The 17665-nt window shown below is 39.7% G+C and overlaps 1 protein-coding gene across 1 annotated transcript in view; it reads right to left on the reverse strand.

Annotated features, from left to right (window-relative positions):
• Pcdh15 (protocadherin related 15) overlaps positions 1-17665 on the reverse strand; it is an 864688-nt gene that overhangs the window by 160579 nt on the left and 686444 nt on the right. The window contains exons 19-20 of the mRNA XM_050142799.1: positions 14762-14855; positions 6737-6865 (exon numbers count right to left, since the gene is read on the reverse strand). Coding sequence (XP_049998756.1) covers positions 6737-6865; positions 14762-14855 — 223 coding nt within the window. The remainder of the gene's footprint in view (positions 1-6736; positions 6866-14761; positions 14856-17665) is intronic.

A 17665-nucleotide genomic window follows, 5' to 3' on the forward strand; every position in this document is an offset into this window, starting at 1 on the left:
AAAAAAAAAAAAACAAAAAAAAAAACAAAAAAAAAAAACCTGTGTTTATAGCTGTGTTTGCTTTACAATGACATAGGAGTTATTCATTGGTATTATATCGCATTCACCTTTCTTAACATACGAGGGAAAGAGGCTGTGGTCTATAAAAGGCTTCAGAAGAGTTGGAATCATGCCCGTGAACCGGAAGGTTGATTGCCATCTTAATTTCTGGTTGTGTAATAGATAGGCAAAGTAATCGAGGCTGTAACATTTGTAAAGAACGAGAAATGAATCCAGATAAGTGTATAGGGCATGAATTCTCACCAGCCTATAAAAGAGGAACACAATTTGTATAAAGTGGGGCCTTATAAATATGTAATGTTGCATTGACTGACACAGCAAGATGAATCGGGCAAGGTTGCAAAGCAGAAACAGTGGGTAATTCTTCAGCAACCGTTAAAAAATTTAAAGAAAACATGTTGCTCGTGGGTCTCTGTGTACATCCACATGACTGTGTATGCATGCGGAGGCCAGAGGTCAATGAGGTCTTTCATTAGGCAAGGTTTCTTGCTGAGATCAGCACTTGCCAGTTGGGGCTCGGTTAACCAGCCCATTAGATGAGCAGGATATAGCAATCTCCTTGCACCTGCCTCTCCAGGGCTGGGATACAAGTGGGCACTGCTGTGTCTACCTCTTTATATAGTCCTATGCTTTGTTCTCATACTAACATAGGAAGCACTTTACCAACTCTGCCATCTCCCCAGTGTCGTATACATTTTAAAGGAGAATGTTTTTTAAAGTAGATGACCTATCAGGCTAATAGCATGTTCGTTAGACTTTCCTCCTAAGTAAGCTTCACACCTGAGATAATCCCTCCATTATCCCAAGAGTTCTTACCAGCCCACTGCCAACCTCAATTATTGTTGTATTAACAATTCTTTTTAAAATGAGCTAAATATATAGCATGCTATTTGCCAAAATTCTAAAACTGGATAGATATGCAATATTAAAATACATTCTCACTTGCCAAGGGAGCTTATAGTTATGGCTATGCTTGTCTAAGATGTCAAATACGTACGTTTGGAAGTTGACATGTAGTACCAATGTAGAATAAATCTCTTTCAAAAAATTTGTGGATCTTCAGTGTAAAACACCAAATTTAAGGAACTTCATCCATCATAGATAATTTAGTATGCTTCTGTGAGCCCAAACTCAGGATACTGATCTTTCTAAGATCAATAATGCAGCCTGTGCTTTAAGGAATTTCAATAACTGATGTTAATATGCTTTGGCAAGTATCCTACAAGGAGAGACCTAATCTGTAGAAATGTCCCCAAGGGGGTTCTAGGACATGTGTGTATATGTGACAGAAAATTTAAGAATGAGTAACCAAAGTTTAAAAAGTGGAGAAAGGAAATAAAACAAATGTGGGTAGAGGCAGAGGCAGATGGGAAAGCAGAGGCAGGAGTGTCATTAACTGTTTCAACCTCATGGCAAATGCTAGAAACCAACAGCCCAAAGGAGGGGAGATTTAATTTAGCTCCCACTTAGAGCTTCTGATCCTCTGTGGCTGGAGGACCTGGCTGAGTCTCTCAATTGAGAGCAGCTGGCCTCCTAGTAGGCAGGGAGCAGAGAGAGGGCACCTGTGCCGGCAAGTTCTCGCCTCTCTCCTCTTTTAACTCTGAGTCCATAGCATCTGGTATGGGGGACGCCACTCACACTTAGGACTGGTCCCTACTCCTTAGTCTTTTCTAGAAACACCATCACAGATACACCCGGAGTATGTGCTTCTTCAACAGGCACTCACTGTTCAATACAACCATGTATACAATCAAAACTAACGGACACAGGAGAGATCTCAGAGACATGAGTAACTCCAAACAGGCTAGGACAGATTTTGGTGAGGTGTCAAAATAGTTAGGGTCCTTACAGGTATAGTTTCCTCATGGCATGCCGAGGGGACCATCTTCTATAGCTCAGCTGTGTTAGCTGCATTATCTTAGGAGTCACATGGCAATAATTAGTAGCTATCAAGACTATTTCACAGTTTTAATAATACTTTGGATTAAAAATATGAGCCTGATAAGGTTGTTTGGAAAGAGAAGATGAGACCCTCACACAATCGCCAGCACGAATGGTAATCGGTATTGGTGACTGGTGGCATATAGATTTCAGAGGAGGCGGGGCAGGTTCTGTCTTGGGGAGGACCAACTGAGGTGTGGACTAAGAAGGAGGAGCACCTTCAGGGAAGGCTGTTCTTTAGGCAAAGCTTGATGGTCAGAAGGAACACAAGATACAGCTGTGGAGCCACCAGCATCTGGATGGAATGCATTCTGTGGGTTTAACGTGAGTGGAGGTTTTCCAAAGGAATCCACAGTCGCAAAGGTATATTTAGAAGATATTTCCAAAGTTTCTGGGCGAATAGAAAGTATCAGATATAATCAAACATGAAAACGAGAAGCAAGCAGGTATTAGAGAAGAGATGAGCAAAGAGAGCAGTGACCTTTCATTGGTGACCTGGGTCTATGGGGAGTCACCATTCGCTGTGTCTAGAATTATAAGATAACATTTATACATGCATATCTGCACAAAGACATGCATATACATTTATTCTGACAGGTGTTAATAACACTAAAACTGGTAACAGGGCCGGGCTTTAAATAACTACTATAAAAATACTTTCACAATTTTCAAATCCTTTTATGAACTGCTAATGGAACAGTCAAAAGATCGTTTCCAAAAACAGCGACAGGAAACAGATGAATCTCATTATCAGTGACCTTAGAGGTAGCAACAGTGAAATAGACACCTCCAAATTTTCAGATCATGTGATTTGTGTGTGAGTGGTTCGGGGGATTGAGTGATGGTGTCCGCATTCTATTGTTTGGCTTGGCAAGAGAACACATAAAGCTCTCCGCTTGTGGCTCACTTAAAAAAGAAGTATTATAGTTTGAGGCACTATTGAATGCCACGCTGAGCTACAAAACATAAAGGAAGACTCATAAAGCTCCCTACCTTCGTTTCATTTTTAGAACCCCACACGGAGAGACAACAGCTGCATCAGTCAGAGACAGACCACAGAGGCTAAGATTTGTTTTTGTTTAATATTAAAATGTACAGTCGAAGGGAACATCGATTTTCTTTTCAGATGGCGCCATGACTGCTCTTCTGAGCACCACAGTTTACTAAGGGTCTGAAAACTGCTTTAAGGGTTTAGAAGTGAATGACTACCGGTGACGATTCAGCATGCAGATCACCTGTGAAATGCTCTTGATTTCAGGGTAAATAAATTCAGCATCGTTGTTTTAGAACTACAGGGGAATGTTTTTGTTGACTCAGGGCTCCATTGTCTTATAGGGCTTGAAGAACATAGCGGGCCATGACCCAAAGTTTGGTGAGAGAAGCCCACCTCTACATTGTATAAAGCAATAAGAACTAATCTAAACTAACAGGAAGCGTTCTTCCCCAGTTTCTTCCCTGGTGCATCTATGTGTGTTTATGCTTGAGGGTTCTCTGAGTAGACAAATGCATTGTTTCTGAATTTGAAGAAGGTTGGCCTTTAAGGCATCTTTCAGTGAGATGCAACTATGGAGGCTAGACACCAGGGTATAAGCTTGGGGACTTATGTCCTCAGTTCCCTCCTCTGCCCCCACTCAACCTACATATCCACACAGAGATATGTATCCAGTGTGTTAACTAAGATACAGTCACTACAGAAAATTCTGGGGTCCCATTCTGCCAATCATGAAGTCATGTCACTACAGGTGATTTCCTGTGGAATAGCACATCTTCAATGATCTGTGTGACTCTCAACTTCAGTGGCCCCAAACTACCTCTCCATAGGACTTACATGGTATTGTAACCTCTTATGGCTTCACGATCTTGCTTAGTTCCCCTTTTCTCAACATAAAATGTCAGTAGTATTTGAGATAGTACTAAAAATGACCTGTTTTCTCTTGAACCCTGCTCTGGTCACCTCAGGTCCCTGTAATTTCTTCTATAAACACACACACACACACACCAATTAGGCACATGTTCATACTATATGACTAGGTTTTATTTTATATATATATCCTCCATTATTTCTTTTCTATTTCAAGTAGTTGGAAAATATTTATAAGCTTCTTTTGTAGAACCTCTAACAGTTATTTGTAAATAGTAAGATCTACATTAATATTTGTTGATTGGTGGTTTATAATATATCCTGTTAATAAAATTCCTTTGAAAAAAATTTGACATGTATGGCCTTAAGCATTGATTAAGGTATTTTCCTTCCTATATAACTTTTTTTTTTAAAAAAATTGAACAAAAGTCCCTTCAGCTTTTGTACTAAAACATTGGATTGCTCATATTAAAACACCATTAGAGGATAAACAAAAACCAATAACTCATGCTTAGTACAGTAATTAACCATATGTATCCTGGCTTTGAGACTGTCCTAATAGTCTGTGGTGACAATTAAAATGAAATTTAAAAAGAAGATCATGAGTCATTTAGTGAAATTAATGTATTACATAATTATCATTAGGTAGCAACAGGAGGCCTTTACTAGGCATCAAAATTCCATTGGAAGAACATTCTCATGTTCTCAGAGCTACACAGTCAGGTGGATAGCATGCTCTTTGGGGTGTTTTTCTCGTCTTTGTACATTCAAAATTGTTCTGGTTTTGTGTGGAATCCAAGATCACTGCATTGGATGATGAGTGGTAGGTTTAGTGTTCAGTTTTCAAAGCTGAAATACATCTTCTATGTATAAGGATGCCCAAAAATGTGACCTATTTCCACCTTGTCTGAAGGTCAGAGTTTGATGTTGTTCAAGGTCATTGGCAACAAGTGTGGCTGCCTCTTGGCCTAGGGTATGGTTACTTGGTGTTTTGGACATTAAGATTGCCCATCCTGGTAGATCTACTCCACCCTGACCAAAGGTCAGAGAATTCAATCACACTTCTACTCCTTTTGAACTAAGAAGTTTGACCTAGGGAGTGGCTGCCTTCGGCATATTTGGTCTAGGGTGGGTTCACCCCCTAAACAACAGAATGCTTTTCTCGAGAGTTAATGGCTTGATACCTCAAAGTATTGAAGCAAGTAACTGTTTAAGATGTCCTCTGTATCATGTTAAAGCAGTCTTTTGTCTTGTTTCCCCTGTTGTATTGGGGTATAAAAGTGTATGGAAAATCAAATGCAGGTGATTTCAGTATTCATTCAAACTCCCTCCAAGTACCATAGTCTTCTATTTTATTATTTTTTTTACCCATGTCTTTGTTCTCTTTACTTATTTTTCTAATCCCCATACCCCACCCTAGTAACTGGTATCTTTGTGGAAGCTGGTCTCCTTCAGTTCTATACATTTCTCATCAAATGCAAGAACAAGTATTGAAGGGGGTCAATGTAATACCTTTTAAGGGATCACTGAGGGAAAATGAATAAAGAAGAAAGTAAAAATTAACTGCAAATTGATAACTTTATCAATATTTACTCATGTTTTTATATACTATCTGAACTCTTATTACTTTAATTCTAGATAAAGAAAGCATGAATGTGTAAATACACAGGTAATTGAACATCCGTTTCATCTGAATAGTCATTACATGATAGAAAGAATCTGTTTTAAACAATACGGTGTTTCAGAGTGGGATTGTAATATAATTCACTTATCAGTGACGGGCTTAGCCTCATGACTGGAATCTTATCCACTGTCTATTTCTCCCTGTGAACAGAGAGTCTCCCATGACAGCAATTAATCTTTGTCACTTACACATCTGGTGTTCCCCCATATCTGACTCTTTTTGGGTCCCCCGAATCTTCTACAACTAACACAGTATAGAAAACCCTTAATGCTGTGGGATGTTTTGTTTATTATACATATGGCATGCGAAGTTCCCACTTCCTGTTTCGAATTGTGTTGTGGTGTTTGTCCTCTTCAGATATCCACAGCAATGGACTGCCTGATCTCAGTAAACACTGAGCTAACTCAGCATCCTGTTTATAATGTCATTTGCCTAGGATGGTTCCCAGGGGTACGTCTTAGAGATGCCACTGGAGGACACCTCTATGCTTCATCTGCAGGAGGAGCTTCAGAAGATACTCTCTGCCTCTAGACACCTCTTATCCTGTGGCTTCCAAACCACAAGCTGTGCTGGAGACCAAGCATAGACCAAGTGTGGGAGCCTGGCCACAGTTTAAGAGAAATGAGAGTTCGCCAAAAGCAACTGCAGAGCTGAGGTTATGGCTAAGTGAATGAGTGTTCCACTAATAGGCAAAGCTGTGGGCTCTTCACTAGCACTGAAGATAAATGCTGCAGAAAAGAGCCATCATGCCCACGTAGAAAGTAGAGGAACCCACCTAGAAATTAATCCTAGAGTGTGCAAAAATACACAAGGAGTAGAGTCTTAAGCACAGATTTATAATATCAAATGAATTCGTATCTAGTGTTCGATATTTTGAATTAGGAAGGTCCATAGCCAAACCTAATGGTATACTGAAATACAGTTTCTAGATATATTTCATTTTTTCTCAGAAAATAAAATTAGATGTGTTAAGTTAGAATACTCTAATATCGATCTATGTTTAAATTACACATTATCTTTAAATATGACACATAAAAATCAAATGTACAGGATTTGACTATGAAATGATCATAGAGAGTACTCAAAGAGTCTTTTAATAGATCACCCGAACTGCATCTCTTTTCAAAATTACAGTGTAAGAAATTAGGTCCCTCCAAACAACATTTAAGCTACATGACTATTCCACTTACCCTCACTTGTCCCACGAAGGCATTGGCCTCCTCCTCCAGCACGGAGAGATTCCGGGGCAGATAGGGATCAAACACGGGAGCGTTGTCATTGACATCTGTCACCACCACATTCACAGTGGCAGTGGAGGTCTGAAAGGAAGAGAGAAGGAGATTGTGAGAGGCGAGAAGAGCGGCCATCATTTTGGATTCAGTTGTGTCCACACTGGTTTTTCTTTATCTGAAAAGTATCTTGGTCTTTAGCTTTCCAAAGAAAAAAAGACATAGAACATAAAAGAATCGGCTTGAAAGCCTCAAATACCTCAAAAAAAAAAAAAAAAAAAGATGGAGAAAGTCGACGATGATATCAAAGGGCACACGTCTTGCTGAGAATGCCAAGTATCTCCTGGAGGCTTACCTCTCAGGTGATGCTACCTTTATTTAATTCACATGTAGTGAGCATGTGTTTATACACACTCGCACCCTTTCAACCAAAGAATATCCTATCCTGTAGTTTTTGTCACTTGTCTATTTCCCTGTCTAAACATAAATACATATACTATCAAATAGCATGGTATATAAATAAGCATCTTCAGGCAAGATGACACTGTCAGAATATATCACCTTAGTAAGTTTCCACGTTTACATTTAAACGAAGAATTTGAACCCCATGAAATAATTATTATGTTAAATTACCACTGAAATTGCTGTTTCTAAGTCCCCAGACAATGGCATTAGTGTCAGTTACGCCACCATTTCTGTGGAAGCTGTTTTCTTACAGGGAAATCTTGGCTTAGTGATCCAGAAAATGTTACAGAGTTCTTGGAGTCAGTAAATTTGTCTTTATGCGTGACTTGAGTGTGAGCCGCCATCTAACCTGGCTTCTTTCCATCTCTGTCTCAGTGTGGGGTGGGTGGCAAAAACCAAACACAGAAGGAAAGAACCCTAATAAGTGAAGTCATACAGTATGGTATGATACTAAAATGCTTAGTTACGGGCCAATGAGATACAAGAGGAAAAGAGAGAAAAAAAATCCCATGAGAGTTTGGTACAAGATTTAAGGAAATATAAACACATTGAGCCCTGAACACCAGAGAAAGTATTTACATGAAAAGTTTCTAATAGTCTGTGGGTAATGTGCAATGAAACTAGACACAGCGCATGAGCTGCAGTGGGTGGCTCTATAGAGGTGGTGTGGCAGTCAGCAAGGGCAAAGACACACAGTAGGGTTTCTCTACTGCCAGAATGGCATGGCCTGGTAAATGACTCTATGATCGGTTGTAAACAACTCAACTCCTCACTTGCCTGCAGGAGTAACCGTGCTTTCCCCAGTTTCTAAGACTTCTATTCTAAACTGTTTTCTACTTTAACAAAATCAAGAGGGATCTTTCATAAAAATTTACCCTAAACTTCCATATCTATTCTATAACACGTTCAGTTGTCATCAAAACTTACAACGCATCACAAAGCATGGCCATGAGTGGCTTGTTTATTTGTGTTCAGTGATGACTTATCCCATCATAATTTAGAGCTATGTATACATGATTTATATGTATTTAATGTCCCACCACGGTTTTCTTTTTTTTTTTTATTGAGAATAGGAAAAAAAAAGTTTCCGCCTCCTCCCAGCCTCCCATTTCCCTCCTCCTCCCCCCACTCTTCTTCCCCTCCCCCTACTCCTCTCCCCCTCCCCCCACTCCTCTCCCCCTCCCTCTCCAATCCAAAGAGCAGTCATGGTTCCCTGCCCTGTGGAAAGTCCAAAGTCCTCCCCCCTCCGTCCATGTCTAGGAAGGTGAACATCCAAACTGGCTAGGCTCCCATCAAGCCGGAACATGAAGTAGGATCAAAACCCCTTGCCATTGACCTTGGCTTCTCATCAATCCTCATTGTTTGCCATGATCAGAGAGTCCGGTTTTATCCCATGCTTTTTCAGTCACAGTTTCTTTAAAGACATGAACACAGGCACAAAAGCATTCTGTAGCCCATATATGAAAATTCCCAAATGCCCATACATATCAGATTTTTGTAAAGGGTTTTACTCATGTGGTGACCCAATGCCACAAGCGATTTTGTAGTACAGTTCTGGGACATAAGCTCGAGTGACAAGTCCCTCACAATCATATGTAGTTACAGGACGTCACCGACATAGGTGAAAGCCCTACACACTGACAGGAGTCATAGGACAGCAAGGAGAACTGGAGAAAGTCCTACATCACAGAGGGCTAGGGGAGTGCCCAAGTATGGGATAATTTGTTTCTTGCAATGGGCAATGCTCACAGTTGCTTTCCTACTGTGGTAACTCATCACGGTTTCCAGTTATGGTTTGTGTACTCTACTCTTTACATATTTCCAATGATACCGTTTAATTTAAAAGATGCAGGCAAACAAATACACATGTGTGTATGTATACTGTGAATTTATATAAAGAAATTAAAATGTTTTCTGACTAGATGGAGTGCAGGTGTTTTATTTTCCCCTTGTAACATTAATATATTTCTCAAATGTTCTCCCAGAGAGCAACATTGCTTCTATAACAAAAAAATATTCGAACAAATGTTATTTCATTTCAACTTATGTTGGAAGTGAAAGCAGTTTTTTTTAAAATGTGTTTTATGGGAGCAGTATTTCCCAGTTTGCCTGAGGGTGAGCAAGGTATTAATTCTGACAGCTTAAGCTAAGACCTCAGAGTGGCTGTGCTGGTGTTGCTGGCATTTCTTCAAGCTACCTTTATGTCCACCTCTGCCTTTCTTATCAATCTATTATGTTTTTAAATTCTCCTTCCTCCCAGGGAATAGTAGGCTGGCAGACTATCTTGGATCCACTGTCAAAGACTCTGACCTCTGGCTGGCTGATGCACAGGGGAACTGAGTTATTGCTGAGGAAATGACCTACTGATGGGAACTTGGGCATCCTTTTCCATCCTGTTCTGAGTGTTACAGGAAATGGCAGGAATCTCCGTTGCTGAGCAAGTTTTATTTCATACATTTTAAGAGAGGGACAAGCCCCATGTCAAAGTTGCCCAGTGGTCAGTACTGCACAGCTGAGCAAGTTCTATTTCATATTTTAAGAGAGGGACAAGTCCCACATCAAAGTTTCCCGGTGGTCAGTACTGCACATTAGGCTCTACTTGACTTGATATCTACTGGTCATCCTCTTGACTGTGCTGACATCGTCACAGACTGCCTGGGTACAGGGCATGATGGTTTTAATTTTTAGACTGGTCAGGAATATAGTCACCCTTTGGTTTAACATGGCTCAGGCTTCACTCTAAGGATAGATTCTAGGTTTTAAACCTTAATTACCAAAAAAAAAGAACAAAGTCTGTGCTCATAAAGGATGATTAAAGGATTCTTCTCACAATTAATTCTATAAGTCAATTTGTAATATGAAAACCAACAAATATCAAACCAATAAACCTAATAAATAAGACAACTGACATCAAATGCTGGTAAGGATGTGAGTAGAAGGGGCCCACCATTGACTGGTGAAGGAATCCTAACAAAGCTAAAACTAAATCTACAATATGACCCAGTATATACCACTACTTGGCATATGCCCACAGGACTCAACATCCAGCTTTACAGATACTTTTCAGCTATGTTCATTGGTGCCTTTTCCACAATAGCTAAGAAGTAGAAACAACCTAAACGTCCTTCAGTTGACGAATGGATACTAAAAATGAGGTACAGAACACTGTGGATACTATTCAGCTGTAAAGAAAAACGAAATCATAAAGACCTCAGGGAAGGGGGTAGAACTAGGGTTAACACCGACTGAGAAAACAAATGCCTTCTTGTGTGTTGTTCTCAGGTCTGTACCTTGCGATGTACATATACAACCTCAAGTAAGGGCAGGTACCAAGAAAATGGAGAGACCACTGGGCAGGGATGTAGAAGAGGGTCTCTGGAGAGGAGAAAGATAGGACAAGGGCATTATGAAGTCAGACACAGTAAAAGCGGGGAAGGCTGTGGGAGCCGGCAGTGTGACTCCACTCCATTTTGACTTAAGGTCAGAGTTCAAGCTTGTTAACAGGAAGTTTGACCTAAGAATGGTCATTTGATGTTTTGCTACTCAAGACCAAATAACAAGTTGTTTGGCCAAAGATGTGGTTACTAGATGTTTGGCCAATTAAGGAGGTGATTATGCTTGTTTGTTCCTTGAATCATGGTAAGGAAGTCTTTTGCCCTCCCCTTTTACTTTGGGTATATAAGACTAGGAGAAATAAATTCGAGGCTTCTACAATATTCACTGAGAGTCCCCTCCCCCGATTCTATTTTGTGTTTTGTCTCTTTTTTTCTTAATCCTCACACCATTTATCGGGTATTGTTTGACAAGGCAGCTGGTCCAGACAGAAGACTTTAACTTGGGAGGGGTATGGAGATAAAACATAGGTAGAGGGAGGAAGGCATGAATATCACTGGGACTGTCTGAAAACGCCATAGGCAAATATAGCATTTCACAAGGTCATTTAAACACATGCAGAATTCCACTCTGGGGGATACTGCCCTCTACCCAGAGCCATAATTTATCTAACAAAATCCTCAGTTTCAAGAATGGGAAGCCTCCCTTGAAGTTGTGGGTTGCAGGGTAACCAGAAGACTCCAAAACAATATAGGCTATTGTCATTGTCCTCCGGAGCTCCAAACTTGAAGCTTGTACTCCATTGTTGAAGACACCACGGACTTTTGACACAGGAATTGGAAGAAAACTCCCAGAGACGGCAGCATGCACAGGGTCTGCAGTGGTCATCATCAGATGGGGGTCCTAGAACTAAAAGGAGAAATGGGCGCACACTCCCATTCCTTATGCAGGAACTCACCTGGAAGCCTTCTCCATGAGAACTCTCACTTACAGTATTAGAAATTGCTATTCAAGCTACCAAGGGAGAAAAGCAATTGGAAGTTTTACCCAGCTATAAAGTCAATGAACCACAATAACGCTCAGGAGAAATAAAGCTACTTACAGAACACACAGTCCCCACATCCAGATAACAAAAAGTTCATTCATATTTCAGAAATTCATTTTTGTTGTAAAAATGGAAGTTTAAAAGTTTGAGAAAATTACGATGTATGACTTAAAGGTAGATTTTTTTAGTGCCAAATAAAACAAGGAAGTGGAAAGTCAGTAGTGGAAACACTACCTAGAGAATGATAATGGAAATGATGATGATGATGATGATAATAATAATAATAATAATAACAACAGCCAGCTTTCTTGAAGCTTAAGTATCAAGAGCCAGGGGAATCTTATTTAGGTCACTGGATTTCCTCTGTGATTTGGAAAAATGTTCTTCCTGCCATTGGAGGCTGAGCTGTAAAATTTTTCAAGGAAGAAAAACAAGGAAGAGAGAGCATCGTTTATAAAGATGGAGCAGGGAAGAGATCTGGGGATGATGGAAGAGAGACTCAGAGGAAGGGAGGCAGAGCACATGGTCTCTCTCCTCACCCCATCCCTGATACCTGGAGACACCATAGAGGTGGTTGGCACATTCTTCACAAGTGGAAGCTAGTCATAGAGGGAGGAAGAGGAATTTGTGACAATCAAATTATATCCAAGAACGCAGAGTCAAGTTTGCCCAGTTTTTCAATCACATTTTGTTTTAGTCTGGCTTTGTTGGACCGGTCTTAGCTCAGAATTAAGAAACATTACATAAGATGTTTTAAAAGGACAGAGTAAGTGTGAAACCCTTCCAAGGAAAAGGGAAGCCAGAGTCTGAGAACCTACAAGCTGTGGCTGGGAGTAACTGTAATAATGTGTAACTGCTTAAAAGCCAAGAAACATGAGGCGTTCCATCAAAACCTCTCCCAGCTCTACTTTGGCAAGCTCATAAACAAGCAGCAACTCTAAATGAGTGTAATTATTAATATGTGAAAAATGAATGTAATTATTAATATGTGAAAATGACTTATGTCTGTGAAGATTAATAAAATCTACACATTTATAATAATAAACTGTAGTTAGCTTGCTGAGGTTTTTAATTATTTAGAATGAAAGCATAAAAAATAAAATATAGGAAAGTCAAATTATGTAAAAAACAAATCCCCTCCAAAATTTACAATGAGAAATATAGTGTGAGGATCCTTATTTATTTTCTCATTGGAATTTAAAGAGACAAGAGATCTTCATAAAAAATTATCCTGGCAATTTATTTGATATAGATTAATTTTAACTTAATTTTTGTTTAATCAAAACCTGAATACCTCTGACCTATGTTCAATATGCATTTATTTAAAATTCTACGGTTTGTTCGAAAAATTATTTTGTTATGGTTGCCCAAAAGTTAAAAGCTTAAATAAGAGAAGTGTTTTTAAACTACAGAATACATTACAATATATTGCGTTTTTTTTTTCTTCAGGTACTGGCTGTACCTGGCCCCTAAAAGTATATCTCCCAGTGCTGGAGGGATGTCTCAGCAGTTAAGGGCTGGTTCTGCTTCTGCCAGTGTCCTGACTTCAGCCCCAGCACTCAAAAAGGGCAGCTCAGAACTGCTTACAACTTCATAACTTCAGCGCTCTCTTCTGGCCTCTGCAGGCATCTGCATGCGTGTGTGCAATCTCCCCATTAAAAATTAAAAAAAATGCATATATAACAAATTACATGAATGATTAGACTATTCAAATCAAATATGGTTGGTTAAAAATCCAAACATTTCAATATTTGTTTTCAATACAAACTTTGGAAACTAGTCCAGAACTTATCCCAAAGCAACAAGTTTTTAAAGCTGAACGAGATCTTAATAATTAAAGAATGAGAAAATAGAAACCTAGGACTTGCTGTGACCCAGAAAGCAGAGCTGAGATCCACACGCGGCTGACAGAAAATGCCCTGCTGTCGCACAGTAGCTCTAACACATGGCCTGCGTAATGAGCAGCACCGTGCTTAGCAGAAGGCGGCTCTGGCCCAGACAGTGAACATGCTGGCTAGTCTCCGTCTCGTCCCTTCTCTGAGGCATTTTATTTTGAAGGGGAGGCCTAAAATATCCTCGGTGATGTCACCGCTGCCATCAATTCCCGACTGATGCTTTGATTCTCCCCGAAGCTACGTGTACCCTTTACTTTACTTGTACCCGTGGTTGGCCTGAATGCCATTTGGTTCTAATTACACCCTTTATATAGCTACGTAAGTAGCCCCTCCTTCGTTTCCTTAGCAACCCCTCTCAGTTGTTGACTTGTTAGGTGACTCAGTAATCTTTAATATTATTGTTTTTTTTTAATTTATTTTCATTCTGGCTGCAGCCTCCTCTCTCTCTTCTCCCTCTAGTCCTCTCCCCTCCATTCCCACTCCCCAATCCACTTCTTTTTTTTTTTTTTTTTTTTTGACTAATTTGTTTGAAGGTTTGCCCTTTTCTGGACTCAGTAATCTTTAATCATCAGTGAAGTTGCAGGTTTCTCCTAGAGAGTCTGACTCTTGCACACTCCTATAATACTGGCATGCTACGAATCATATATATCTCAATATTCTTTGAACTGTGTTTTGTTACCTGCATAGTGCTTACCAAAATCTTTAAAATGTCAAATAGTTCTTATGGGAAGATTATAAGGGCCAATTATCTCTATTTTTCTTAACTCTATGAAGACTTTAATATTCTTTCTGTATTTATTTGATATGTTTTCATCTAGGTAATTTTTCTCAGCAATCCACCTGATGCGAATGTTCAAAACACATTCTCCTATATTCAGACAAGTTGCCATAGAGAGCAAAGTCATTTCAAGGAGCTAGAGTATGCTACTGTTGAACTGGATGACGACACCTCCACATTTCATAGGTTCAAAATCATTTCTAGGCAGCTGCGTTGAGTTGACAGGTAAGCAGCTGGCTAAAGGAGATGAAACACAGGGCCTGGGTAGCTTAATGTGTGAAACCTGTGTGTTACAAGCATGAGGAACCCAAATGAGCTGGGCCTGATGGCACAAACTTGTAAGTCCTATGTTAGTGGTGTTGAGACAGCAAGACCTCATGGCCGTCACACATGTTTTAGAGTGTAGGGACACGGGACTCTTTGGTTTCCTTAGTCTTGCTTTGAGCACCCTTCCCAGTGATCATACTTACCCCACCGGGCCTGCCATCTGAGGCTGTGACGATGAGGATGTAGCGGTCTGTGCTCTCCCTGTCTAGCGCCTTCCCTAGCGTGAGAATCCCCGTGCTAGAGGCAGAGAGAGAAACAAAAAGACAGTGTATCATGTGAGTTGTTCTTTTCCTGACTTGGATGTAAAGGTCCCTGCAGACCTTTTTACCTCTCTCTCCTCTCCCTCCCTCTCTTCCTTCTCCTCATTCCTCCTCCTTCCACCCCCATTTCCACTTCCGCCTCTGTCCTTTACTGGTGTTCACAGTTTACCTTTGCTTGTCCCCCTCCCCCACTGGTTTCTATTCCTCCCTACAAATAAAAAATTGCATATTTCCTTTTATATATCTCATGAAGCAGAAGAGGGTCCATTGGGAAGAACTATTTTGATTATTTTTATCCACTTTACATAATCATAAACTGAGTATTAAAGTGTGATTCTAGGGCACACGCTGAAATCAGAAATGATCCTTTAAAGTTGTTGAGATTCTTAGCAATAAGGAGGAAATTGCAAACCTGAATGAGATCACAGAGATGATTCTCAACCTTCTAGTGGGAAAATCAAGCAAAACAACATCATTATGGTTAACTCATTCCTGGGAGAGACACACAGGCCTTGTGAGTCATGATTTCAAAGTAAAAGGCTCCATGGTTCCCAGGCAACATGACAATTCTCAGACAAGGCTCCCCTTCCAAATATCATGTGTTTTCTTATGTATTGCAAAGTGCTCCACTGGGAGACAAGCTTTCTATTTGACAAATTCTATGATGAAGTCTATTTTACTTTCATCTCCCATTTATAGAACTTATAAAAAAATCACGTAATTCAAAGAGTATATTAAATCTGTAGTGTGCCAAATTTTTAATAGTTATTTTTATTTCCATAAGTACACTTAAATTTATAACTGTTTTGTAAGGGAATCAGATTGTACATTTTATATCATTTATAATAAGTTATAATTAGTGTTCATGTGCCCATTTAATAAAATTTAAATATATGCTGTGTATGTACTAGAAATTATATCATTTGCTTATTTTTATGAAATTTAGAGTGATATTCAATCCAAGTAACCTAATCTACAAATAATATTCAAATAAATTATTATTCTTAGAATTATTTAATTCTACCCCCTTACTACCCAGAATAAATATCCCCTGTGCATACTTTCCTCCAAAGTAATACCAATAACAATTCAGCTATTTAAAAATAAGTTCGAAATGTCTTTTTTGGGTTTTACACTGGATGCTACAAATGAAATATTCATTAAGCACCCACTGTAAGAAAACATTTATTTTAATGCATTAAAACACTGAGATATTAATCAAATGTAAGAACCTAGTTTGCTTTTAATTGATAAATAGGCTTCATTTCAACTTAAATGCTTTGATTCTGGGAGTGGGATTTATGTGATACTCATTGCAAGGGGCAGTGAAGACAGAGTTGGGAGAAAATGGAGTCCAGGGACACAGTAGCTCATTTGGTTGATTTTGTTGTTGATGGTGCAGACTTTGGAAGCTCTCAGAGCATATGGCAGGATTGGGAAACACTGCCTGAAAACTGTTTAGTCCAAATAACTGAAAACCACTTCCAGAACACATTCACAGTAATCAGGTTTGTATCAACTCTACACCGCACATGCCTCAAGCAATCTCACTGTGCAATAACATTCAAAGAGAAAAGTGAGGCGGTTTTTGCTTTTCAGATATACCTACAAGCAACTCGAGGAAGAGGAAGTCTGTCAACCTAGGTGTAGGACAATGAGAACAAAAAACGGATTGTTTCTGCCCTGCTCTGCTTTAGATGGTTATAGTCCTTTGTTCTTCCCCTCCAACTTTCCTCAGGCATGAACTTAGAAAGCATCTTAACTTTCTGTCTTATGTCAAATTTTACATAAATCTATTTTTTCTTATTTATCTGATTATGATGGGGATAAAGTACTATATGCTCTCTGACTCAATGATGGAGGCACTTGAATGTGGGGGAATATTTGTCACGGGGAGGGAAGTGGAGATGGTGTCTTGGAGTATTCAGAGCAGAAAGATGAGTCAATGGAGAATATGACATCTCTCATGGTAACTGGCCTGGAGGAACATTCCCTCCGACTGGTAGAGGCCACGAGGCAGGAAACATTATCTGCATCAGGAGTGCAAAAAAAAAATCTTTGGATGATGCACGAGCATTATTTATGATAAAAATCTAACAACAGTTAGATTTGTGCTATGTAAGTTTTGCACGACTGCAAACATGGATCAGGCATGAAGGCAGTGGGTGGGGTGAATAAGGCAATTCCAAGACAGCATCTCCCACGGCTGTAATAATCCTTTTGTGTACTGTGAAGATGTATAACTCTCATTGTTTAATAAAGAACTGATGGGCTGATAGGTAGGTAGGATTTGGGGGCAGAGAGAATGCTGGGAAAAAAGGTGGAGTTTGAGGAGATGTAGAGGAAGCAGGAGACGGACATGCAGTGCTGAGATAGGATATCAAGCACCTGGTAGAACAAAGATAAAATACGGGTTAATTTAAGATGTAGAAGCTAGTTAGTAACAAACCTAAGCTATTGGTCAAGCATTCATGATTAATGATCAGTCTCTGTGTGGTATTTGGGAGCAGCTGGCAGGACAGAGCTGAATGGCAGTCTCAATGAAAAACTCTGCCTACACCCGACAGACCGTCAAAACTCCAAGCAAACAGTGTCACACCCACATTGGCTGAGACTCTGTAAATGGTCAGATATTTACAGAACCCACATAAAGACACAATAAAGAAAAGGGTTAAGTTATTAATCATGGAAGAGCACTATGGTGATTCTGTTTTTGTTTCTACTCTCCTGGCTCACATTAGTCTCGAGCATTTTCAACCTGTGAGCCATGACCTCTTTGAGGGTTGA

Source organism: Alexandromys fortis, unplaced genomic scaffold (genome assembly GCF_014885135.2).
Source record: "Alexandromys fortis isolate MF-2015 unplaced genomic scaffold, M_Fortis_MF-2015_v1.1 scaffold_9, whole genome shotgun sequence".
In the NCBI taxonomy this organism is placed as follows: domain Eukaryota; kingdom Metazoa; phylum Chordata; class Mammalia; order Rodentia; family Cricetidae; genus Alexandromys; species Alexandromys fortis.